General features: G+C 38.9%; 1 protein-coding gene across 5 annotated transcripts; it reads right to left on the bottom strand.

Moving 5' to 3' along the window:
- Nucleotides 1–18,786: 18,786 nt before the first annotated feature.
- Nucleotides 18,787–23,543, bottom strand: LOC142606814 (uncharacterized). Of its 5 annotated transcripts, none has more exons than XM_075778161.1 (8): nucleotides 23,243–23,543; nucleotides 22,893–22,933; nucleotides 22,746–22,809; nucleotides 22,129–22,317; nucleotides 21,244–21,315; nucleotides 20,077–20,249; nucleotides 19,869–19,987; nucleotides 18,787–19,176 (listed from the first exon to the last, which is right to left on the bottom strand). In XM_075778161.1, exons 1-7 carry the CDS (start codon nucleotides 23,399–23,401, stop codon nucleotides 19,870–19,872), a joined length of 816 nt encoding a protein of 271 aa, XP_075634276.1. In that variant the 5' UTR covers nucleotides 23,402–23,543; the 3' UTR covers nucleotides 18,787–19,176; nucleotide 19,869. The 5 variants fall into 5 exon arrangements, with proteins under 5 accessions (XP_075634276.1, XP_075634275.1, XP_075634278.1 ...); XM_075778160.1 differs by having other exon boundaries at nucleotides 18,787–19,515; nucleotides 23,243–23,542; XM_075778163.1 differs by lacking the exon at nucleotides 18,787–19,176 and adding an exon at nucleotides 19,279–19,580.
- Between the last annotated feature and the right edge of the window lie 1,594 nt (nucleotides 23,544–25,137).

The raw sequence follows: 25,137 nt of genomic DNA, 5'->3' as shown, positions 1-25,137 counted from the left end.
AGAGTTAGCCTTTTGGCCGCCCTTCCTTTTTTGTCATTTTTCTCCAGCGAGCCAAGTTCTTTTCTGCCATGTCGAAGGTTTTCCCAGCTACTTCCCCTTATGGTTCTTCTTTCTGGGTTCCCAGAGATATCGACCCTTTGCTCATGAGTTGTTGCTTTCCCCACCCTCTGGTTTTGTACCGTGTCACTGAGTGCTTGAGAAGGACATATCAGTCCTTCGTTCCTTGTGCCTTTTGGTTCCCTTTTTAAGTTGTCTTAATCCTGCTTTGGCTATGCTGCATGCCCCAAGGATCCCGGGCCCTTGGCAGTCTCTGGGATCCCAGTCCAGCTCTTTTTACTGGACTCTTCTTGGTCCTCTAATCTTGGTAGGCTGAGCCATTTTCTTTCTTCCCTTTGCTTTAGGGATTCTAAGACCAGCCCCCCTTCATGGATCTTGAGTCTTAAATTTATGGGGTTTACCATCCTTCTCTTTTTTGTGAACCCAACCCCCTTTTTTTCTCAATTTTACTTTCCATGGGCTGGCCCAATGTGCTATTCTATTGGGCCTTGTGTCATGATTTTTTTTTAGACCTCAACATTTAGCCCCCAGAGCTCGTGGGTTGCCTGCAGCTTGCGTGTGAGTAATATAGAGTTTTAGTTTCCGTAGGACTTCCTTCCTTTCCATTTTAATCATTCTCGGGTTCCTTTCTCTCTTCTTTCAGGGTCTTGACTTCCTGCTGATTTTGGGTATCCTGGTCTCCTTTGTGTGTTGTGCTTCACCCTTTCGTAACTTCCTCTTTTTGCACGAGATGTGGTAGTTACATTTTTTTTTTAGAGTGAAAAACTTCCTCCACCCAATTTTCACGTTCCCCGTAACTCCCATTAATAACCACCAATAACTTCACCCCTGAAATTAAATTTTGGCAACTAGCACGCCTTTCCATACATCGTTTTCTTCCAACTTCTCTTTGCGTTATTATTGCAAATTTTTATTATTTATTTTTTCCTTTACTTCCTCGACCTTTCCATCTTTAAGCTTATCTTCAATCTGCTTCTTTGTCTTCCTTTCCGTGTTCCTCATCCCTTTGACTTTGCCATTCCCTAGCACACTTGCTATTCTGATGGCTTCCTCTTCCTCTTGAAAAAGGAGGGAGCATACTCCTAGCCCTTCTGAGGGCGAGGGTTCTTCTGATTCCGTACAGGGCGAGTCATAGGAAGTCATGGAGCGCCTAACCTTCCCTTTGCGAGACCCCTGGTACACCCCAAGCCTATTCTTCCCTGCGGTGTCTTGCCTTCATTTGGTGGTCGAGTTCCAACCTTCCACAATACTTTCCCGAGAAAGCTCGGCTCCTTGGGAGACACCATCAGCTTGCTATTATTTTTCCTTCTACTCGACTCATTGACTTTGGTACTTATTAAACCTTTTGACCATCCTCGGGCTCTTATGTGTCCTCGGGATTAGCCCACGGCCCAACACTCCTGTTCGGTTCATTTACCCTCACAATATATATTTGTAATTTTTATGTTAAATGTGTGACAAACTAGCTTTTTTTTTTTTTAAGAAACTAAAAGAGATTACTTGCAAAAAAATATCTAAGACAAAAGGTTAAAAAAAAAAAAATCCCAAACAGTCTAAAAATGGACTATGGAGCTTAAAAGAGTTAATTTTAAGTAGAAAAAAAAAAGATATTTTCAAATCACAAGTAAAAAGTACATAAAAGTATTTTTTTTTTCTCAAGAAGAAAATAATACACGCATATAAAATTTAACATCTAATTATCTCTACAAAATTTAAAGGCAACCGAGTCTTCCATGAATGCCCCTAAACAAACAATAAATTTAAGTGTAATAAAATTTTACATTTTTTCTTTAAAAATAATGGTTGAGGAGTTGTTTCTTTAATTAGTTATATTTATTAGCAGTAAACTTTGCAATGCCAACTTTTGATTAGTAATATTATTCCGCTCAATAATATTATGGGTCCGTTTGGATAGAATTTATTTTGCTGAAACTGAAAACTGAAAACACTGTAGCAAAATAATTTTTAAATGTGTAAATAGTGCTGTGAGACTCATTTTTAATGAAAAAGTTACTAAAACGTGAAAAGTGCGGACGTGGACGCACAAACGCGGATCCAAACGCCCTCTAAGACCATTAAATAAACTCATAACATAATTTATCTTGTTTTTTTTTTTAATTTTCAATTTATAATATTCGTTTATGATAATAACTCTATATCATTTGATCAAGATATTAATCAATTTTTAATATAGGTGAAAATTAAATCCTAGTCTTTTATTCAAGTATAAAAAACTTTCTAAATTAAAATAACTAAAATCATAACAATTGAAGAAGTTAGAAGCCCGTTTAATACGTGTATTTAAATAATATTTTTTTTTATTATTTTAAAATAAATATAAATAACAAATATATAAAAATATATATAATATTATTTAAAAATTAAAAATATGAATTTAATACCAAACGGACGATCCAGCAAGCCACAAAGTCATCACTTTAATCGCGTGGCAAAAATTGTGGCTTTTGTTATAGTTATAGAATTTTTACCTTTTAGTGCTGTCGCCTGTCCCGGTGGTTTAGGTAATGTGATTCAACTCTGGCTCCTTGGTGAAATTGAGTTGTCAAGTCAATCTGTCAAAGCAATAGAGAAGTCTTTGATTTGATTGAAAGAGAGATACTTCTTGGAGTGTTTTTCAAAATTTTACAAAACAAAACTTTTTTACCACAATTTTTTGAAAGATAGATGAAATGATAAACAATCACTCTATTTATTGCCAAAAAAAAGAAAAAGTTGGATCCTATTTTGTTTCTCTCTACAATTTTATATGATAGTACTTGGTGTAAATAGTTAGGTTAGGTAATTAAATGTAATGATAAAATATGTGGACACAAATTTTGTAATGATTTTGATGCGACAAATTGATGCGATACGTGATTACTTTTTTGCTCAACTTTACTTTTCAAAATAGTGGGTTTAAAAAATAGGTAAATTAGACGAGTAAATTGAAAAAAGAAGAAGAAGAAGAATCATCTTACACGTGCTAGGGGTCTCTTTATGTGTGTGAGTATGTAAAAGGAAACGACTAGTTTGCTCTTTCTGCACCTGTTATTGGCAGTAAGTATCCGTTTTGTCATTTTTGTGAAAGAAAGTTAGATTACCTGCCTTTCTTACTTGGCCTTATTTCTTTCACATGCTAGGCTTCGTTTTGTTTTAGTCACTTCATTGAAGTCTGTTTGGTTGCTGTGACAAATAGAGGACGTGATATGGGAAAAAACACATTAATAATTCTAATGTATGTAATTGAGCTATTTTGAGCTTACCGGCATCTCACAAAGAAGCAAAAAAAACTAAAAAAGTGAGAAAAAGAAAGAAACAAGACCAAGACAAGAATTTTTTTGTGCAGCCAAACCGAGCATTAGTGTATTCAAAATCAATAGTGGTGATGTATGCAACATTGTAACATGTTGAAAATGTTATGATGTTTATTTTTATTTTTGCCTAAATTCGTCTAGTGAAAGATACTGAATTTCGTGGTCCAATGAAATAAAAAACATTGAGCGAATAATTTTTCAGTTTATGAATAATATTCCTTTTTTTTTTAGAGTTTTAACTTATGATGTTTGCTCCTAATAATAATTCTCCATCATCAAATTAAGATACCGATCGATTTTTGGTGTAGATAAAGATTGAATCTCAAATATTTTATTCAATTATAAAATATTTTACCAGTTAAGCTAACTGGAACATACATGCACAAGTGATTTAGTTGCTCTTGTATGAGTTGTATCACATTTAGTCATCGGTAAAGGTATAAAAAGTTCATCCTAATGGGTTTTGCTTGTTTCATGTGCTTACTCATTGGGCTTTTTAGCATGGTCTCAACTCAACTGTTATTACGAAAAAATTATGAAACAATTTGACTAGTTCTTTTTGGCCCTTTAGGTAATGAAGGTTTAAGAGGGGCAAGTGAGGTATTATAATGCATATTAAGCATCTTAAGCCTAGAAGGAATTGGCTCTAATTTTATGAGACATGCTTGAGGTTTTGGAGGATTGTTGATGTTTCATACTGGATTAGTTGCCTAAGGAGATGCCTTGGTGTCTATTGCCCAAAGTTTAAGCTAGTTACAACAAGGAAAATTCATGGCCGCATTGGGTAGCAAATTCGAGAATGCAGCTTTAGATGTTGTCGGAGTCCAATTTCATTCAGCCTGCTAAGACTCCTAGTGATGAACCTCTTTGATCAAGACTCAGAAATACTTTTCAACGTAAGATTTGTGGTTGGATAAGTTTTTATTGTGACGGGGGATATGTGACTTGTAAAATCTTTCACTGGAATCAAACCAATCTTTGTCATTGCTTCAATGGCAACTCTAATACACCTATAAAGAAAAACATGATAGATCATGATATCAATGTAATAATAAGTCACTAAAACTCTTTCGAAAAAGAAAGAAAAATTCCACTGTAGCATTATGTTTCCTTTTTTGATAGGTTACGTTGTTTAGTTTTGTTAATGGTCTTCATACGTTCTGCTTATATGTGCTTGGAATCTTTCTTTTTGAAACACCATTGTTTACATGACCAATTGTATGTTTAGAAAACAGGCTATCCTGGTGTAACTTCTGATGAAGCTGAAAATATCACCAGTGAGTTGCAAGCGCTCCTCAAACGAAAGCAATACCTGCAAAAAGAAAACAAAGGACCTAGAAGAGAGCACCGGTGTGGTGTCGGCCGAATACCCTCCGAATGTCAAGTTAGAATCTTGTTTCTTTAACCCTAGAGTGCCAGAGTTAAGAATATTATGCGTACCTTCATATTTAGGGTTTCTCAGGTATTTATATTGAGTGGAATTACCTTTCTTTTAGGATACAACTTCCTTCTCAAGTTTATTTCCATATAGGAGTCTTCTCAAACATGTGTCGTAAGAAGTCCAAGTGCGCACGTTTGCGTGGGGATAACGCAAAAGTTCATCTGAAGCATATCAAATTACATGCCACCTGGAAACTACAATTAATACATACATGACGGGTACTCAGTAAAAGTTAACCGTCATAGTCGCGCCCTTCAAGCCCTAACCGTCTTCATGATCTCCGTCCCTTCAAATAATATGGGAATATTCATCTTCCATTTTTTATCCCCTTCAGTTGCCCCCTTCAGTCCTTGGATCCGTCTTTTTAACCTGACGGATTCACGGAATGATTCAAAGCAAAGTATTGAGATTGGACGGTCATGACGGAAGATACGTGGCATGTACTTCTAACGAAGGACACGTGGTTGTTACAGATTGGTAGTTCCCCCAAAACGAGGCGACGCTTCGTTTTCCGTGCCCATCACTCTATAAAAACTTGTCATTTCTCCCTTCATTCTCTTTTCTTATCAAAAGTTTGTGAGCAGAGCGCTACCGTCAGTATTGTTGTGCATTCCTGTCATCCTGCCAATCTCGTCCATCGTCTTACATCGGGAGTCAATTCAATCCGGTATGTACTCTAGACCCTTCTTCCGTCATTTTTATTTATCTTATGGTTTTTGTTCTATATACGTGCACTTTAGACCCGTCAGTGTCTTAGGCTATACCGTCATAAATGTAGGTCATGTCTAGTGCGTCAAGTAATCAATCGTTTGTCCGCGACGGGGCGGACTACGATGAAAAATTACAGTCAGGTCCGAGAGATCCTGACGCTTCAAGTGAAGAAAGGAGTCTGTCCAGTACCTTTTCTTCCCAAGACGAAGGTCTGGAGACGGATAGCTCAGAGTCATCGAGTAGTGATTTAGACGGTGTGGATCCCCCCGTTCAATCTTCGATTGGACCGGACGGTCTGAGGGAGTTCGTTATGCTGCCCCTTTGGACGGTAAATGACTTTAGGTCCACAATTACTGAGTCCCACCTCAGAACACTTAGAACCAAGTACCAAATACCAGAAAACGTCCGTCTACGCCTTCCCCAACCGTCAGAAAAATGTTACTACAAGGGAGTCAACGGTGTTGGGATCTATGAGCAAGCCTTAAAGGTGGGGCTTAGATTTCCATTAAGTTCTCTTCACCGTCGTCTTCTTCAGTATCTTGGCCTATCCGTCACTCAAATCTCCCCAAATGCTTGGAGGGTGTTCATTGGGGTAGAAATTCTATACGGAGCAATGTTTAACGGTGGAAGAAGGTTGACGGTGGAAGAATTCTTCCACTGCTATCGTCCAACAGAAATCGTTAAGTCAAAAGGTATGTACAGTTTTGCTGCTAGAAGCAAATTGTTGAGGCTCGTCAATGACACACCGGACTCAAATAGAGACTGGAAGAGCCGGTATTTCTTTTTAGAGGGGGACGAATGGATGTGTCATCCAGGGGATAGGACACACTTGCCCGTCGACACTACATGGGGCATAATGCCCCCGTTGGGTATGTCATTTCTTCATTTCCGTCAACTTAATCTTTGAAAACTTTTTATGTTGTAAGGTATAACTGTCTTTTGCACAGCTCGAGACCGTCCACAAGTTGACCTAGAACAGTGGAATTTTCTAGAGAAAATTTTCAACAAGACTAAGCTGCAAGAGAGAACGTGGGCACAGCTCGTCACCCTTGATACGCTACACTGGTATTGTGACGGACCTGAACCTTCGTCTTCCGCCCGTCACTACGATAACAGAATACGAAAACGTAAGTCCGTCTTCACCCTCTCCGTCCTTTTTTTTTTTTTGAAGTGTTTACCTTCGGCTTTCTCATTCATCTTTAATTTACAGAAATGGACGCTGCCAAGAGACGGGCCTTCATCAAACAACAAGCTGCGAAGAAAAAACAGGAGGGGGGCCAAGCAAAGGAGACGACCCCAATCATTCCATCAAAGCGGAATCAACCAGAAAAAATTGACCGTCCTTCAAAGAAACAAAAGGCCACACCAGAGACCGTCGTGGCACTGGGAGCCGAGAAAATACCCGTCAAGCACGGTAAAGGTAAGGGCTTGATGAAGGGTCCCGTCCCTACTGAGGAGAAACCACCCGTTCTCTTTCGTGAGGACTCCAGCTATGCCCTAGAAAAGATATCGTCCATGTGGTCATCTGACGATTACGCAGACCTTGGCAATCACACAACGGAGGCGATGGGTGAGACGGGCCTTTTCACCCTCGGACAGGTAACTTTGAATCCGTCTACTATTTTACTTAGTTCTTTTCTACCCGTCATCACCTCGATGTTTGCATTTTATACTTCCAGGCCATGTTGATGATGAAAGGCTTATTTGGCCGTTGTCTCAATCATGAGACAACCATGGACCGTCTTAGAAAGAAGAACCAGACGATGGAGGATGAACTACACGAGCTGAAGACCTACAAGATCAATGTGGACAGAAAGCTCAAGTACTCGGAGCAAGTTAGAGGAGAGGTGGAAAAGGAGAACGGGCATCTGCGAGAAATCCTGAAGGACAAGGAGAAGCAGTTGACGGAGGCAATGTCCAAACTTGACAACGTAAAACAGATAGCCATTCAGGAATATCGCGATTCCGAACTCCTTCTGACGGAGCTTGGGAGTTCATTCGCTGACGGTTTCGACGACGCCATCCGTCAGATGAAGTCGTCGTATCCTGATTTGGATGTTTCCCATATTTCAATCGATGCTCAAGGGCAAACACTTGCACAATCCGTCAGGTCAGAGAGTACCGATGAAGTATTGCCCGTCACGGCTCCAGTTGATGAAGGTCAAGTTCAGCCTCCAAGTCAGCCAGACGATGGCCAAATGAACGACTCTCAAAAGAATGCGTAGTACTTGTAAAAATTATTTCCGTTGTAAACAAACATGTTGAACCGTCGCTTGTAATTGCTACATTTTAACTTATGGAATCATTTATTGCTTATTTGCTTTGATCATTTATCCGTCGCATGTTTGTCTAATTTTGGTAACCTGTCTCCAGTGAAAAGTTTTAGACGTCCGTCCTTTGTTTGGACTTTCAGATAGATTTTTGCTACCCGTCAACTTTGTGAATGAAATGATTCTAGTCTTTTATATTGACCGTCTACATAATGGAGTTATAAAATTTTCATTCTTCGGATGGTCCGTCCACCATGTGGATAAGTAGAATTTCATCTTTGAGATGATCCGTCCACTTTGTGGGCTCATAGGTTTTTCACCCTTTGGGTGACCCGTCCACTTTGTGGACTCGTAGGTTTTTCACCCTTTGGGTGATCCGTCCACTTTGTGGGCTTGTAGGTTTTTCACCCTTTGGGTGACCCGTCCACTTTGTGGGCTCGTAGGTTTTTCACCCTTTGGGGTGACCCGTCCACTTTGTGGGCTCGTAGGTTTTTCACCCTTTGGGGTGACCCGTCCACTTTGTGGGCTCGTAGGTTTTTCACCCTTTGGGTGACCCGTCCACTTTGTGGACTCGTAGGTTTTTCACCCTTTGGGTGATCCGTCCACTTTGTGGACTTGTTGATTTCATCGTTTTGGAATGATCCGTCCACTTTTGGACTTGTAGATTTTCATCAGCATGCATTTTAAAAATTCCTCTCATAAGTTAGACAAACCAAATTGTCAATGGAAAAAAAAAAAACTGAGCTCTAAAAAGTAAAAGCTATAACTGTCTAAAATTAAACTGAAAAGTAAGGCAGTAGGTATTGTGACTGCTGCACTATTGGTAGTACTTCTTCAGGTGCTCCGTGTTCCAGGGATGGCCCAATTTCTTTCCGTCTAATGTCTCCAAGTAGTACGTTCCTTTCCTGCGCCATGAGATGATTCTGTACGGTCCTTCCCAATTGGGACCCAGCTTTCCCAGGGATGCATCTTTTGTTGCGCCAATCACTTTTCGTAACACTAGATCTCCAACCTTGAAGTCCCGATGCCGAACCTTAGAGTTGTAATGTTTTGCCATCATGTCCTGGTACCGCGCCAGTCTTTGGGCCGCTGTTGCCCTGACTTCATCTACAAGGTCAAGCTCTAGACGTAATGCTTCAACATTCTTGCTCTCGTCATAGCTTTCCATGCGGTAGCTCGTCAACCCCACTTCTGCCCGTATGAGGGCTTCAGCACCAAACGCCAATCGAAATGGTGTCTCTCCCGTTGGCGTTCTTGCCGTTGTTCTGTACGCCCATAGGACACTTGGTAGTTCGTCCGGCCATATGCCCTTTGCCCCCTCGAGCCGGGTCTTGATGATCTTTAACAATGACCGGTTCGTGACTTCAACTTGTCCGTTGGCCTGTGGATGAGCGGGCGACGAGTAGTGATTCTTGATTCCCAGCTGAGAACAAAAGTCTCGGAACGTATCGTTGTCGAATTGCTTCCCGTTGTCCGACACGAGCACTCTCGGGATCCCATATCGGCAAATAATATTTCTCCATACAAAGTTGCGAATATTTTTCTCCGTGATAGTAGCAAGAGCTTCTGCTTCCACCCACTTGGTGAAGTAGTCGATACCAACTACCAAGAACTTCAGTTGTCTTGCCGCCATTGGAAATGGACCCATGATGTCCAACCCCCATTGTGCGAACGGCCATGGGGCCGTCATGGGTGTGAGTTCCTCCGTTGGCTGCCTAATAAGATTGCCGAACCGTTGACACTTATCGCAGGCTCTCACGTACATATGGGCATCCTTCTGCATTGTCGGCCAGTAATACCCAGCTCTGAGTAGCTTGTGTACCAGAGACCTTGATCCTGAGTGGTTTCCACAAATCCCTTCATGAACTTCCCTCATTACGTAGTCTGCTTCGTCATGGCCCAGGCATCTTATATATGGTCGGGAGAATCCTCTTTTGTAGAGGATGCCTTTGATCAGTATGAATCGGGCAGCCATAACCTTCAATTTCCTAGCTTCTTCCTTCCCGTCTGGTATCTTGCCGTCCTTGAGGTACGCCACAATTGGAACCGTCCAATCGTCTTCAGTGGTTAATTCCTGCACCTGAAAGTTATCTAGCAACGACGAATATTGGACGAAGGACAATACCTGTTCTGGGACGACCATGGGTTTGGCCGAAGCAGCCTTTGCGAGTCGATCCGCTTCCTGATTTTCTTCTCTCGGGATTTGAGTTATTGTGAATTGGAGGTCACTCGCTCGACCCTTCACTTCTCCGAGGTACTTTCTCATTCGTTCACTCCTACAATCATAACTCCCATTAACTTGGCTAGCTACGATTTGGGAATCGGAGTAGACCACTGCCTTCCTGGCCCCAACCGCTATTGCAAGCTCCAATCCCGCCATTAGGGCCTCATACTCTGCTTCATTATTCGTAGTGGGGAACTCCAGACGGATCATACATTCAATCTTGTCTCCTTCCGGGGTATGGAGTACAACTCCGACTCCTCCCGCATGCTTATTGGAGGATCCGTCTGTGTGAATTCTCCATGTGGGCTTCTCTGCTGCCCCCTGCTCCTCAAGTGTAGTGAATTCCGCAATAAAGTCTGCCAATATTTGTCCTTTCACAGCTGTTCGTGGCTGGTATCAGATGTCGTACTCACTTAGCTCGATAGCCCACAAAGCCATCCGTCCGGCGGCTTCAGGGTTGTTCATTGCTCTCCGCATTGGCTGATCCGTCAGGACTATTATTGCGTGTGCTTGAAAATACGGTTTCAGTTTTCGGGCTGCAGTTACAAGTGCGAAGGCGAGTTTCTCCATCCGTGGGTACCTCTCCTCTGCGCCTCGTAGCGCCCGGCTTACAAAGTAGACGGGCTTCTGTACCTTCCCTTCCTCTCTAATGAGAGCCGCACTTACCGCTGCCGATGAGACAGCAAGGTAAAGGAATAATTCCTCCCCCGGCGTAGACGGGCTAAGCAATGGCGGGGCAGAGAGATATGCCTTCAACTCTTCAAATGCCCTTTGGCATTCGTCCGTCCACTCAAAAGATCTCCTTAGCGTTTTAAAGAAAGGGAGACACTTGTCTGTTGCTCTTGATACGAACTTATTTAAGGCTGCTATCTTCCCTGTTAGGCTTTGCACTTCCTTCACCGTCCTCGGAGGAGATAGATCCATAATTGCTTTCACTTTCTCGGGGTTAACCTCAATGCCCCGCTGGGACACCATGAACCTTAAGAACTTTCCAGCAGTTACTCCGAATGCGCATTTGCTTGGGTTCAGCTTCATTTTGTACGTTCGAAGAGTGTCGAAAGTCTCCTGGAGGTCCCTCAGATGATCTGACGCCTTTACGCTTTTTACCAACATGTCATCTACGTAGACTTGGACGTTCCGGCCAATCTGGTGCTCGAACATCTTGTTCATTAATCGTTGGTATGTGGCTCCTGCATTCTTGAGCCCAAATGGCATCACCTTGTAGCAAAAAAGCCCTTGACTCGTCACAAATGATGTCTTCTCTTGATCTGTCTTCTCCAACTTAATCTGGTTGTACCCCGAGAAGGCGTCCATGAAGCTCAACAACTCATGTTTTGCGGTAGAGTCCACTAAGGCGTCAATCCGTGGGAGCGGGTAACTGTCTTTTGGGCACGCTTTATTTAGATCCGTGAAATCAACGCACATTCTCCACTTCCCATTTGACTTTTTGACCATCACCACATTTGCCAGCTAGTCTGGGTAGTATACCTCTCGTATGAAGTTCGCTTCTCGTAACTTCTGCACTTCCTCTGCTGCGGCTCGATCCCGCTCAGGTGCAAACACACGCTTCTTTTTTCGAACCGAGGGGAAGGAAGGTGATACATTCAATTTATGAACTATGACTGCCGGATCTATTCCCGGCATGTCGTCATGGCTCCATGCAAACACGTCTTGATTTTCTTTGAGGAACAGTAGGAGCGCATGTCGAGTCATTTGGTCGACCGAGGTTCCTATCCTGGTGGTTCGATCGGGCCTTGAATCATCTAGTTGGACTTCTTCTAATGTCTCCACAGGTTCTGCCACTGTTCTCTGTTCTTCGATGCTCATTGTCTGTACATGGTCATCCGTCTCCATCATGGCCACGTAGCATTCCCGTGCAGTCACCTGATTTCCGTGCAGTTCTCCAACTCCATGTTCAGTAGGAAACTTGATCATCAGATGGTAGGTTGAAGTAATGGCTTTCCATGCATTGAGAGTAGGACGTCCGAGTATGGCGTTGTATGCTGAAGAGCAATCAACCACTAGAAAGGAGACATTTTTAGTTATCTGTTGTGGGTAGTCTCCTACCGTCACCGCCAATGTGACGGATCCTAAAGGATGGACCTGGGTTCCCCCAAAGCCGACGAGGGGCGCGCATGCCGGGATCAGGCGCTCCTTTGCAATCCCCATCTGCTGGAACGCAGGATAGTAAATGATGTCTGCTGAGCTCCCGTTGTCTACTAGAACTCGGTGGACGTTGAAGTCTCCTACCTGTATGCTAACCACAAGCACGTCGTCATGGGGGTGGTGAAGGCACCGGGCCTCGTCTTCAAAAAACTCGATACTGGAGTCGTTCCGCCGTATTCTTTCCAGTGAAGGTCCCGTCGACTGGACACTTTGTACCGTCCGTAAATAGGTCTTTCTGGCCTTTTTGGACGATCCTACTGAAGTGTTGCCCCCCATTATCATCCGTATATCTGCTACCGGTGGTCTGGGACGCTCGTTTTCCCATCTAGGATTCTGCTCCTGGGGCTGATCAGTTCTTTCCTTCCTCACGAACCTTTGCAACCTTCCCTGCCTTATAAGGGCTTCAATCTGTTGTTTCAAGTCATAACAGTCCGTCGTATCATGGCCGTGGTCACGGTGAAAACGGCAATATCTATCTCTTGGCCTCTTGTTCGGATCTCCCTTCAACTTGCCCGGGAATGTCAAGCTTCCTTCATCTTTGATTTGCATAAGCACTTGGTCAATTGGGGCTGAGGGGTGAAACTTGTAAACCTCCTTGAAGGTGGTTTGGGTCTCCGGTCTTCTCGTCGATCTCTGGTTCTAGCCACTTTTCGTCCGTTATTTGGTTTCATATCTTCCTGTCTTTCCCTTTTCTTTGGTTTATAGCCGTCTCTGGCCAGCAAGGCATCCTCCGCGTTCATATACTTCGTCGCCCTGTAATAGACATCGGACATAGTCTTTGGGTCATTCTTACATAGGGAAAATAAGAACTTACCCTCTTGTACCCCGTTTGTGAATGCTGCCACAAGTGTCTTGTCGTCTGCCTCGTCTATCGAGAGGGATTCTTTGTTAAAGCGGGCTATATAAGACCTTAATGTCTCACCTTCTCGTTGTTTAATTCCCAGTATACATGCAATAGACCTCTTGTGTCGATGACTTCCAATGAAGTGTGATACAAACTGTGCACCTAATTCCTTAAAAGTGCCGATGGAATTAGGCGTCAACCAGCTGTACCAATCCCTCGCAGGCCCTTTCAAGGTGGTGAGGAAAGCCCTGCACATGATTTCGTCCGGTACACCCTGAAGATGCATTAGTGTTCTGAAAGACTCCAGGTGATCCAACGGGTCCTTGGATCCGTCATAGTTTTCCACATGGGGCATTTTAAACTTTGAAGGGACGGGGCATGAATTCACCAATGCTGTGAATGGTGAATCCGTTCTATGGACTAGGTCGTCCAGATTGCTGGATACCCGTCCCTTAAGGGCGTTCATCATTGCATCCATACGTTCCCTCATCTCCTGCATTTCGGTGGCTATGTGAGTCGGCACAGCGTCTAACGCAAGTGGTTGATTGGTTTCTTGTCGCTCGGGTCTAGTCGGAGCGTTGCTGCCCTCAGGTCTTTCCGCGTTCCTTCCTTCGGGACTAGCGCCCTCCTGATCTTCCTGTGGTGCACTCTGATGTGCGGTTATTTGCCGCAACTGCTCTTCCAAATCATGATTCTGCTTAGTGGCGCAACCGCCGCCGCAAGCGTTTGGACCTGCCTCTCTAAAGCGGTGGCGCGTGGTTCGTCGCCTTGATTGTTGTTCGTTGCCATCGATCGGGTGAGTGCCATGCAACTCTTTGTCTCAGGGATAGAGCGAGGCTAAAATAATCAGAAGGTTTTCTTCCTCCTTTTTCCCACAGACGGCGCCAACTGATGATGCCGAAAATATCACCAGTGAGTTGCAAGCGCTCCTCAAACGAAAGCAATACCTGCAAAAAGAAAATAAAGGACCTAGAAGAGAGCATCGGTGTGGTGTCGGCCGAATACCCTCCGAAGGTCAAGTTAGAATCTTGTTTCTTTAACCCTAGAGTGCCAGAGTTAAGAATATTATGCGTACCTTCATATTTAGGGTTTCTCAGGTATTTATATTGAGTGGAATTACCTTTCTTTTAGGATACAACTTCCTTCTCAAGTTAATTTCCATATAGGAGTATTCTCAAACATGTGTCGCAAGAAGTCCAAGTGCGCACGTTTGCGTGGGGATAACGCAAAAGTTCATCTGAAGCATATCAAATTACATGCCACCTGGAAACTACAATTAATACATACATGACGGGTACTCAGTAAAAGTTAACCGTCATAGTCGCGCCCTTCAAGCCCTAACCGTCTTCATGATCTCCGTCCCTTCAAATAATATGGGAATATTCATCTTCCATTTTTTATCCCCTTCAACTTCTATTTGGGAGGGATGTCATGATTATATTTCAAGAATTTCTCAAGCTCCAATGGCTCTAAATCAATTATGATGGCATTCGGACCAATGCTGGCTCTACATGTGAAGCAATTGATGCGGCCACCTAAGGCTCCAATTAAAAAAATGACCCCCAAAATTTAACTAATAGGATTTTAAAAAAATATTATAATAATATTAATTAAATCCAAATATTAGCCAATAAATAAAATAATATTTTTTTATCAAATAAAAACAAGAAAAAAATGTTACGTTTACAACATTTTTCACAACACTTTCAGAATAAATTCTAATTGGTAGGTTGTTACAGGGTATCATTGATGAAAAAAAAATTAATGTTAATGATTTTCACAATACTTTTAGAATAAATCCTAATTGGTAGGTTGTTACAGGGTATTATCGATGAAAAAAAAATTAATGTTAATGATGAATTCAAATTAGAATCAGTAACAAATTAACACCTAGGATTTGATATGAAAATATTATGAATGTAGCACTTCTAAAAAAAAGAGCAAAAAAAAAAAAAATCAACATTTTTCACAAGTTAAATTGACAAACTTTTACTAGTTTTTAGCTAAGTCTATCACTAACATAATTTTTTTACTTACCACTAACAATCTGCCACATCAATGGGTTCAAAAAGTTTTGTCAAATTTTTTGTCTATAGACTTAAAAAAAAAAATCTACATTATTCATGTTAAACAGTAATAATTTTGCATCTAAAACAAGATAATAGAATTTAAGTAATATTTAATTTAAAAAAAATCATATTTTAATATATAAAGTCTTCATTTTAGTTTTCACCTTACACCCCAAATACATTAATGGTATGTTTGGTTGGGGTGAAAATAGGGAGGATAGAAAATAGGTGTAAAATGACATTTTTTACTGTTTGGTTCAGGAGAGAAAACAAGAGAGAAAGAAAATGGGGTGGAAAATAATCCCTTCGAGCTCACATTTTTTTAACCTCCCAATTTGGGAGGAAAAGATGCTAAATGATGTAATTTACACAAGAGAGGTGCTACGTCCACAACATTTTTACAACAAATCATAGGTGGTTAGTTGTTATTGGTTCAAATTTGAACCAACACTAAGATTACTTTTTTGCCCCAACCATAACAACCAGTAACATCCTGCCACTTAGGATTTGTTGTAAAAATGTTGTGGAGATATCATTTCTCTTTACACAAATATACCCACTTTGTTGCACTCACCTATTCACTCTCATTTTCCCAATGACATAATAGTTAATTTATATAAACTACATTCTACATCCTTTTTTTTTTTTTCCCAACCAAACAAAAAAGTTTTCTACCCTTCTACTTTTCTACCCCTCCAACCAAACATACATAAGGAAAAACCAAATCTTTTCTATCCTCTCGCTAATTTTTTATCATCCAACTTTTTTACTCCTCCAACCAAACAGACCCTAAGCCACTCCGAATCCCGACTTAACAATTTCTATCATATTTCATAGTTACTGTCCTTTGTTCACTCCATAATGATAGGTGAGAGCATCAATGCAGCACTTAGAGGATATGGACCACCAAGTTCTGAGAAGATAAGGACTGCCCTTCTTGAATCAAAACTCCGCAGTTAAGCGTGTTTGGGCGAGAGTAGTATTAGGATGGGTGATCTCTTGGGAAGTTCTCATGTAAAAAAAATATTTCTCAAAAAAAAGAAAAAGAAAAGGAAAGAGCAAAAGTTGACCAAGCATTGATCTCTATGACTATAAACAATTTTGGGCAATATACAGAGTTTCTATAGTGTCAGATGGTCGAGCAAACCCTAGAAGGTAAGGCAATGCTTATTAGTGGCATTAATTGTTCAGGAGATGATATTTCAAGTGATATTTCAGTAGATGGTCGGGCAAACGCTAGTGGTGCAATTTTTTTTACTGATACTAGTATAATACACACACTTGTAAGGCTACTGGTAAAAGTATTGAAACAACATACCCACATATTTTTTGGTCAGGGTGCACTGTTCATACTCTTAGTCTCTTGTTGAAAGATATTGTAATCTCTCTCTCTCTCTCTCTCTCTCTCTCTCTCTCTCTCTCTATATATATATATATATATATATATTTGAGGAACAAGTAAGCGAGTTTTATTGGATTAAATCAAATTAGAATATATCATCCAAATTATTAGGTAGTTTTTCTACCTAAACATCATTATTTACTGATAGAATTGCCCTTCTAGCTAGGGCATGAGCCAAGTTAATTACCCTCCCTACGAGTGTATTTGAAACAACTTCTAACTAAAAAGGAACTAGGACATCGTATCTCCTCTATAATGTGACCAAACAGGGTGTAGCATGAAATAATTAGGCGAAGGAAATCATGAAATACATTAAAACCGTAGTTCATCATTGTATATGTTTTGGATGGCGAAAATGGAATTGTAGCACCTTTATGCGAAATATATGGAAATCTACTACTGTTATGGGAATAAGTAGCAATCTACCATTTTTTTGATACTCAAGTTCATGGAACTTGAGTTCCATCAAATTTTTTTTTAGCTATTTTGAAGGCTATTTTTTTAAAGAACTCAAGTTCATGGAACTCGAGTACTATTTAGAATTCGATTTCCCTAAACTCGAGTACTAAAAAAGTGGTACATCCCTACATATTTTCGAAATAGTGGTATATTCATATATATATTTATATGAACAGTGGTAGAACGCCATTTTGGCCTATTTCTGCACGAGATGTTTTACAAGTAAAAAGGAGAAGAGATGGACAGCATTTTGTTGTTTTAGAGAGCATTATTCGCTTAAAGAATGATCTAATTAACATGGTTTTGAGCAAGGAATGGGAGAACCTTAAGAAAGGTAAGTCAAAATCAAGTATGGATCATGCAGAGGTTGGAAGAACTATTCTAGAAGATGACTTTGGGAAGAAGTTGAGGATCATATTGACATTCACAAAAATGATATGGGATGTAATTCACTATTGTGATTCAGATAGAGCTTGTATTGGGAGCATATAAGTGAGAATGGGTGACATGCTGGGATGCATAAAGTTAGCTTTATCTAATAATGCAGATTTATGTCAAGTTGTCCGAAATCTTGTTGTTGGACGATGGGAGAAGATGGACGTGAAGTGGAACTTGATGAATGCAGGCCATGCAGAGTCCTTAGTATATGTTCACTATAATCATCGGCTACTGAGGAGATGCAGGGAGGATTATGAGCGGTTGTGCAAGAACTGGGATTATTTGATTTTTGATGATAATTTGTAGATAGACATGAAGCCGTTGAAGACACAGATTATGCTGTGCTTTGTGCTGATGACTTCTACGCTGCAGAAAGTAGCTCCACACCTACCACTTCTTGTCAAACTTCAGTTCAGGGATCATCTGGTTTGCAGATAAATGAGGCTACATGGAGTAAAAGAACACATTTGGGATAAATTATCTTTCTTTCCATCCTGTTTTTGACAAATCAATGTTTTTTTACCTCACCCTAGCTATTTTGTAAATAAATTAAACATTGAAACTACCATATCCTGCTTTTTCCCAAACCAAAAATGCAATGACGATGTATTTGTAAGTGAAGCTTTGTTTTGGATTTTGAATTGTTTGTTAGTATGACACCAACCCTTGCAGTGAAATGGTAATCTAATATAACTTATAATGATAGGTTTCAACATGTGAATCTTTATTAGGCAAACTTATACAAGAAATTCTTCTAATGATGCAGACTCATAATTTTAAACAACAATCATACATGGTGTGTGCTTGCTGATGTAGCCTTTATATGGGCTCATTGTTTGAAGCATCTTCACGCATTTCATTGGTACTGTTGTTCCAGCATAAGGAAAAATCATGAACAAATATAATGCAGCATCTAACAAAATAACTAATGCTAATGTTACTGCAATCATGCAAGTCAATAAAGGTGAAAATTTTCCAATGCAATTTGTTTTCATCATGCTTAAAATGCTCATATATCTATCCACTTATTAGCTGAAAGCCTGAAACAGTTCAGTTTCCTAGAATTTGTTCTAGGGAAATATTTGGCAATATGCCCTACTAGCCCTGCGTGTTGTACACAATAGTTTGTGTGTGATCTTTCTGTCGTATTGAACAATTATACATATGGATTTTGCTTGATGCAGCTTTAACAGTCAGGAGCTCTCAGCAAATTGATCATTATCGGGCACCTTCTCATAATGCAGTGTTTGCTATGATCAAATCATGATAAAGCTAATTGATGCTTAAAGAACGAGCTTATTAATAAGTTCTTAGTGAATCATTGTAAGAAAAAATAAATCCCTCCCTTATTACAATCCCCCAACTAATACATGTACTACTCATTGTGACGCTTCATCCACAACATGGGAATTTTCATTAATTCGTTTCCATTAACATCCATATTTGTACAACGGATGTGGCAAAAAGGAAAGACACATATTATGACATTACATATCTCAGAAAATAGTCTCTACCTCTAGAGTTGGGTCTCGAAGCACCTTTGAAAATACATATTCTTTTAGAGGAGAATCTCTCTCTCTCTCTCTCTCTCTCTCTCTCCATTGTATATCTCATCACAGCATCCTTGCCATACAGAAACTTTTAAGTTTGCAAAATTAAATAAATTTTGCACTCCATCTGTTCATACTCCTGGAGACTGGAGTCTGGAGCATGAGTGTCACCACCACAACAAGCTCTTTTCCATTATGCAATAGGAAGACTTTAACGTGGTAGCATATGTACTGTAATAGAAAATTTTAAATGCAACTTTACATAAAATGAAAGAACTGTTACATTTGACTTTTATAGTGGAATGAAAGAAATAAAGTTTAGAAGACCAAGAATAAAGAACTATTTCATTCTAAATTTTGTAGATTTTTTCCCCCTCAAATTTCATAAAGATGAAAGTTATTCTACATCAGTTTCTTTTTTAATTTTCAAAAGCTAATTTGCAGGTTTCGCAGCTACAAAACAGAGGCCCCTTACAGATCTGAATCCCCAGATCCATTGGGCCAAGAGGCTTATTACAAATGCCAACATGACAACTCTTTCTTCCCACTCCTTTTCACAAGCCAATATCACTGCAAATAACCATGGGTGATTTCAGACCAATGGGGAAGGGAGTCAATATTTTCATTCTGCAAAACTAAGGGTACTTTAATAAACTCTCACAAAAAAACAGAAATAGAGAAATAACAATGCTTGATGATAAGGAAAACAAAAACAGGAGGCAATGACAAAACAGCTAACTTTTTATGAAAAAAAAGAAGAGGAAATTTGCATCAAAATATAATCATCATAATACTATGGTATATCTGACATACTTAAGTTGAGGCCCAACAATACCAGTGCAATTCTATTTTTTCTTATTATAATATCATTAGCCATGGAATTTAAGATAAAGTGAAACAAGCTTAGAAAATGCTTTGGCTACCTCATTTCTCTTCCAAAAGAAGTGATGCGCAAGAAAGAAGGGATGACAACTCCTCTTGCGTTGCCAATCCAAAGCCTTGCCATCTTATTCTACCAAATTTGTCAAGTAGAAAAATATACCTGCAAGAGTGGAAATTCCAATAAAAGGTTTTTACACCAACTTCATCTGGTTTTCCATGAAATAATTTAGGCAATGGAAAATTTTGTACCCAGTGAGAAGGTTCAGAACTTTTAGTTCTTTTCTGAAGTAATAATGGTCACCAAATGAATATACAATCTGCTTCTGAAGAGCATCCTTCCCTCCATTAGATTTTTTCATTACCCGAAGAAGCAGCCGCTTAATAGGGTTCAAACGTAAGAACCACGAGTCTATTAGTGACACCTGGAACAACCTAAATATGTTATTGATAATTTAAACTGTAATAATTGAAAGATAATTATTAGCAATAAATTATTAAGGTACACTGAAAAGATAATAACAAGACACATGCCCCTTAGTATCATCTGAATGTTTAATAATGAAAAAAAATGTAACTTGGACACATTTTAAATCCTTAATAATGCACTTTAGCATTGTATCTGGAATGAGCTAAACATGAAGCATAAACACAATTTTTAACTGGAATGTAAGGCACACACCAAGTGAGTTCTGAACAAAAGACCTCATTATCAACCTTGCTCTTGCAAGGGAGGAAGAAAATTTGAGCTAGAGCTCTTGCTAACTATTGAAGCACAAATTACCAAAAATATTTGATTTTGCTCCCTGACTTTCTACTAATATTTTCCAAGAAAAAGACAATATCTGTTGCATTATAATAGTTTATGTGATAAGATGTCTTCAAATAAAGGGTTTTGAAAACTTAACCCTCTGAAATGGTGTTTGGTTTTGCTTCTTCTTGTTGTTGTTGTTTTTTTTATTTATTTATTTTTAAATTTTAAAAGTTTTCGGTTTTGAAAAGCATTTTAGAATCACATTGCTGCTTAAAACCCTTGCTACTGGTGTTTTATACAAGAAAGAAAACCAACATAAGAATTCGTTAATGGTTGCATACTGGAAATTTGGAAGAGGCCTAGCCTAACAATCTATCACAAAACACAGTAGTCATCAGATGGGCTCCAGTTTTCAATATGCTTGCTTGACCAGATGGTGAAGGAGGATAGGCAACTTATACAATTTAGCACAGTGCCATAAATTGTAAAGTTAAAGAGAGAACAAGTCTCTGCTTTAGTCATTGAAACTCTATGTACATAGCTATGCAACTTTACGAACATATGTTATACAAATTATCTGAGCTATGTTTGTATAATTCATCACACACTGATCTAGGTCCAGAATTTAAAAATTGAACCAATCATATATAACAAATTTACAGTACCTCATATAGCTGAAGGTCTTTTGAATTACTAAAAGCATCAATAAAAGGCCCACTCCAAGAATCAATCATTGCCTGTCAAGGAAAAATAACACCATATTGTACTTATCAAAAAAAAAAAAAATTAACACCATATTGTACCAGCAACAGCAAGATAAAGAAATAAAAGATGATAAAAGCCTTGTAATTGAATTGACATCTCCCCATGCACAAAGTGCTTAAGGGTCTAGGGGAGAAAGGGTTTGAGTTGCAGAGTTAGCAGCATGTTGTAATTATCTCTTAAAAAAAAAAAAAGATACCAACCAACTGATATATGATATGTGTGTGCATTGGATAAGTAATAAAAGTTCTATTAGAGAAGAAAAGAATAAATTCCCAAACAACCAACCAAGTTAATTTTTCAAAGATATAGGATCCACGAAAGCCTCAGCTTTGGCTTTGTAAATAAAAAAAGAGGGAAAATATTAACATTTGTTGATATTTGGACAACTTAATTATGGGAATCACATTATGTAATCAATTGAGGGAGATAATTGAACCATTGTAATAGATTTCATTTTTGTTTTTACTAAGTGCATCAAGTTTTCTTCTTCTCCCCCCCCTCCCCCCCCAAAAAAAAAAAGAATGAATTGCATACCAAGATTTCACACTCACTCTCTCTCTCTCTCTCTCATTATTATTTTCTTGAATTGTATTTTATTATTTTAACTGCCTTATTCCAGCTGACAAACAGCTCACCTCAGTTCCGAAAATGAACATTGCCTCTGAAACCATGTTAAGTAGATCATAGATCACTTCACATGTTACATGCTTTATTGCACAGACAGGGTATAGTACAAGATATTAAGTGAATAAGCAATCCAAATAAGCATAACTATAGTTCAATACCTGAGAGTTTGCTCGGAATGAAAGACATAGCAAAGATGCCTTTGGGATATCTGATTTGTCCACATCAACAATATCTCCATTGGAAGTTTTTGGCAACTTCACTGTTGTACCATCAGAGTAGTTCACTTCTAACGCAGGAAACTTTACTGCTGCCATTGCAGGAATTATAATTTTATTTGCCATTGCAATCTGCACAAAAAAAAAAACGATTCCTACACATTAAAGAATAAAATACATTAAAGAACATGATTCACTTGCAAATTGTTTTATCATCTAGTCCTATACACCTATAATAAGATGCACAGGTTGTAAGCTTTCCAGGAAGATTATAATTCATCAGCTTGTTTAAAGTAACAGAAATCACAACCAAAAGTTAAAAGTAAGCTCTATTTGACCATCACAGCACACTATTTTTAATAAAATCCTACCTTTACAATACAGAAAATGGTTTTTATAGTTTTGTCAAAATTGATATAAACTAAATCTCAACCATTCTAACTCAGTATCAATACACTTAATATACTACATGGGAACCAATGCAAATAATTCCTTTTCACTAAAACAAAAATTTACATTAGCCCAGTAGAAGATATGGCAGTATTTAATTGCACCAATACCTTACCACCATGTTGCTTAAGTTCTGACATATCGGCAAAGTATCCCCGGTTCATCTCATCTGCACTGCCCTAACTCACATCAATAAATACCCATGGAATTTCAATATATGCTCCATAAAAGAGTCTAAAAAAACAAACAAGACTCACAGTCGAGCACGCTCTTTCTCGATTGCTGCTTTGTTTCCCAGCTGCAATCAAAATGGGTTTTCAAATTAGAAAAACAAAATTTAGCTTATCCAACACAGATAGCACCAGTAAGAAATGTAGTAAAATTTGATAAGCAAATATACCTCAACAAATTGAAATTATACCAAAAGCAAAAACGAAATGGAAGAAATCCCACCTCAAATAACCCAAAATAGTACATTGGGACTACAACAGGTCTTAGTTAACAAGAAGAAAATAACAGACAAAGAGAAGGTTAATTTTTGCTCATATTCCTACATGTTTTCTCGGAAACCAAACAGACCCAGATGAAAAAAGAAAACGAAAAGCACCTGGTAAATGTCGAGGAAGCGAATGGAGGACCTTTGAGCTAAATGCTGATGAGTAGGATGAAGAAAGAGCTTGTCTTGGTGGCTTGAAATCTGAGCACCCAACAGAGTAGCTCGGGTTGAAGAAGAAGCTTGGTGAGTCAATCGCTTCAAATTCTGCATCTTTTCAATCTGATTAGTGCCTAAGCTTCTCTCTCTGAAGAACCCTAGGATTAGGAAGAAGAAGAATTGTACGGTCTTTCTCTGAAAGCTGGTTCTCACATCTTAGCTGTGGGTGAGACTGTGGAGCTGAGCTGTGGGCTTGGTTAGGTGTTGACAAATTGGGCCTATGTTTTATATAATGGGTTGGTCTAGCATATATTGCTTTCTTTTTGGGCCAGCATCTCTAGGTGAAAAATAAAAATAAAATGAAGCTAAACTCGAATATGTCATACTTTAAATTTCACCTTATATAGGATTAAATTGTATCAAGCAGTGTCTCAAAAAAAAAAAAAAAAAAAAAAGTATCAACCAGATTTTAGTTAGCTCAACTGGTAAAATCTTAAATAAGAAATTTGGAGTTCAATTATTTTCTCTTGGTCTGATGATAAAGTATACAATCATCAAAAGTGTATGTTATATATTGAAACTCTATAAAAAAAAAATATTATATCAATTTTTAAAATCAAGGTCCCTCGACTACATTAAACTATATTAAATATGTATACTAGTTTCACTTGGATGCACATCGGTTTGAAATAAATCCATTATAATAAAATTAGTCAACAGTTTCTTAAATTATGTCCAAATCTTGAGTTCACAAGGTAGGAGACACACAAATTACCAATTCCAGAAAACATTTTTAGGAACCATGGTTGTTTTTTATTTTTATTTTTTTTAATAAGTGAAATAAGACCATGGAATTGAAATAAAATCAAAGAAAATAGAAGTTAAATGTCTTCACATTGTTTTAGATGTGAGTAAAGAGAGAGAAGTGTCAAGTGCATAACAATGGAAATCATCTGATGTTGATTTACACTTTTGTCCAATAATATTTTGCATTTACAAACTATTGATATAGTTGGGATTCAATGCATAATATTATTGGACAAACATGTAGAATGAATGAAAAATTATGATACTTAGTACCCGTTTGCGTACAGATGAAATAGACCTAGGGTCCGTTTGGATATAGTTGAAAACTGAAAACAGAAAACACTGTAGCAAAATAATTTTTAAATGTGTAAATAGTACAGTGAGACCCACTTTTAATTAAAAAATTGCTGAAAAGTACGTGAATAGTGCGCGCACAATACGTAAATAGTGCGCGCACAGTACGTGAACAGTGAGCGCACAGTACGTGAACAGTGAGCGCACAGTACGTGAACAGTGCGCGCACTGTGCACGCACAGTGACTTTTGTCTCCTAAAGGACAGATGCGGCAGTGGAAAAAAAAAAAAAAAAAAAAAAGAAGAAGAAAAGAAGGGAAACGCTGAACGCGTTCAGCGTTACCCAAATGGATGCCTAGTGTCTGCGTTTTAGCGTTTTTTTTTTTTTTTTTTTTAGAATGTGCACTGGCGTTTTTTTGCTTTTCCAGTGGGTCCCGTGCATTGTTCACGGGACCCATAAATCTCTTTTTCAACAAAATTTTCATTAAAAATGGGTCTCACGACACTATTCACATATTTAAAAATTATTTTACTAATTAAAGTATTTTCAGTTTTCAGTAAAATAAGTGGTATCCAAATATATCCTTAGTAAAAAAAAAAAAAAGTCTCAAAGCTTGCACAAAGCAGGTAAAAACTTTATTTTTTGGTTGCATGCAGGAAACCACTGTAGCTGGTGACAATGGAAGGATTTCAGAAGATAGTAGTTCGGATGGTGATTAGTGTTTAGTTCAACAAGGGGACTAAGATAAT

Source organism: Castanea sativa, chromosome 8 (genome assembly GCF_040712315.1).
Source record: "Castanea sativa cultivar Marrone di Chiusa Pesio chromosome 8, ASM4071231v1".
Classification (NCBI taxonomy): domain Eukaryota; kingdom Viridiplantae; phylum Streptophyta; class Magnoliopsida; order Fagales; family Fagaceae; genus Castanea; species Castanea sativa.
The sequence above is the reverse complement of the archived record's forward strand: the minus strand, read 5'-3'. Positions and strand labels throughout refer to the sequence as shown.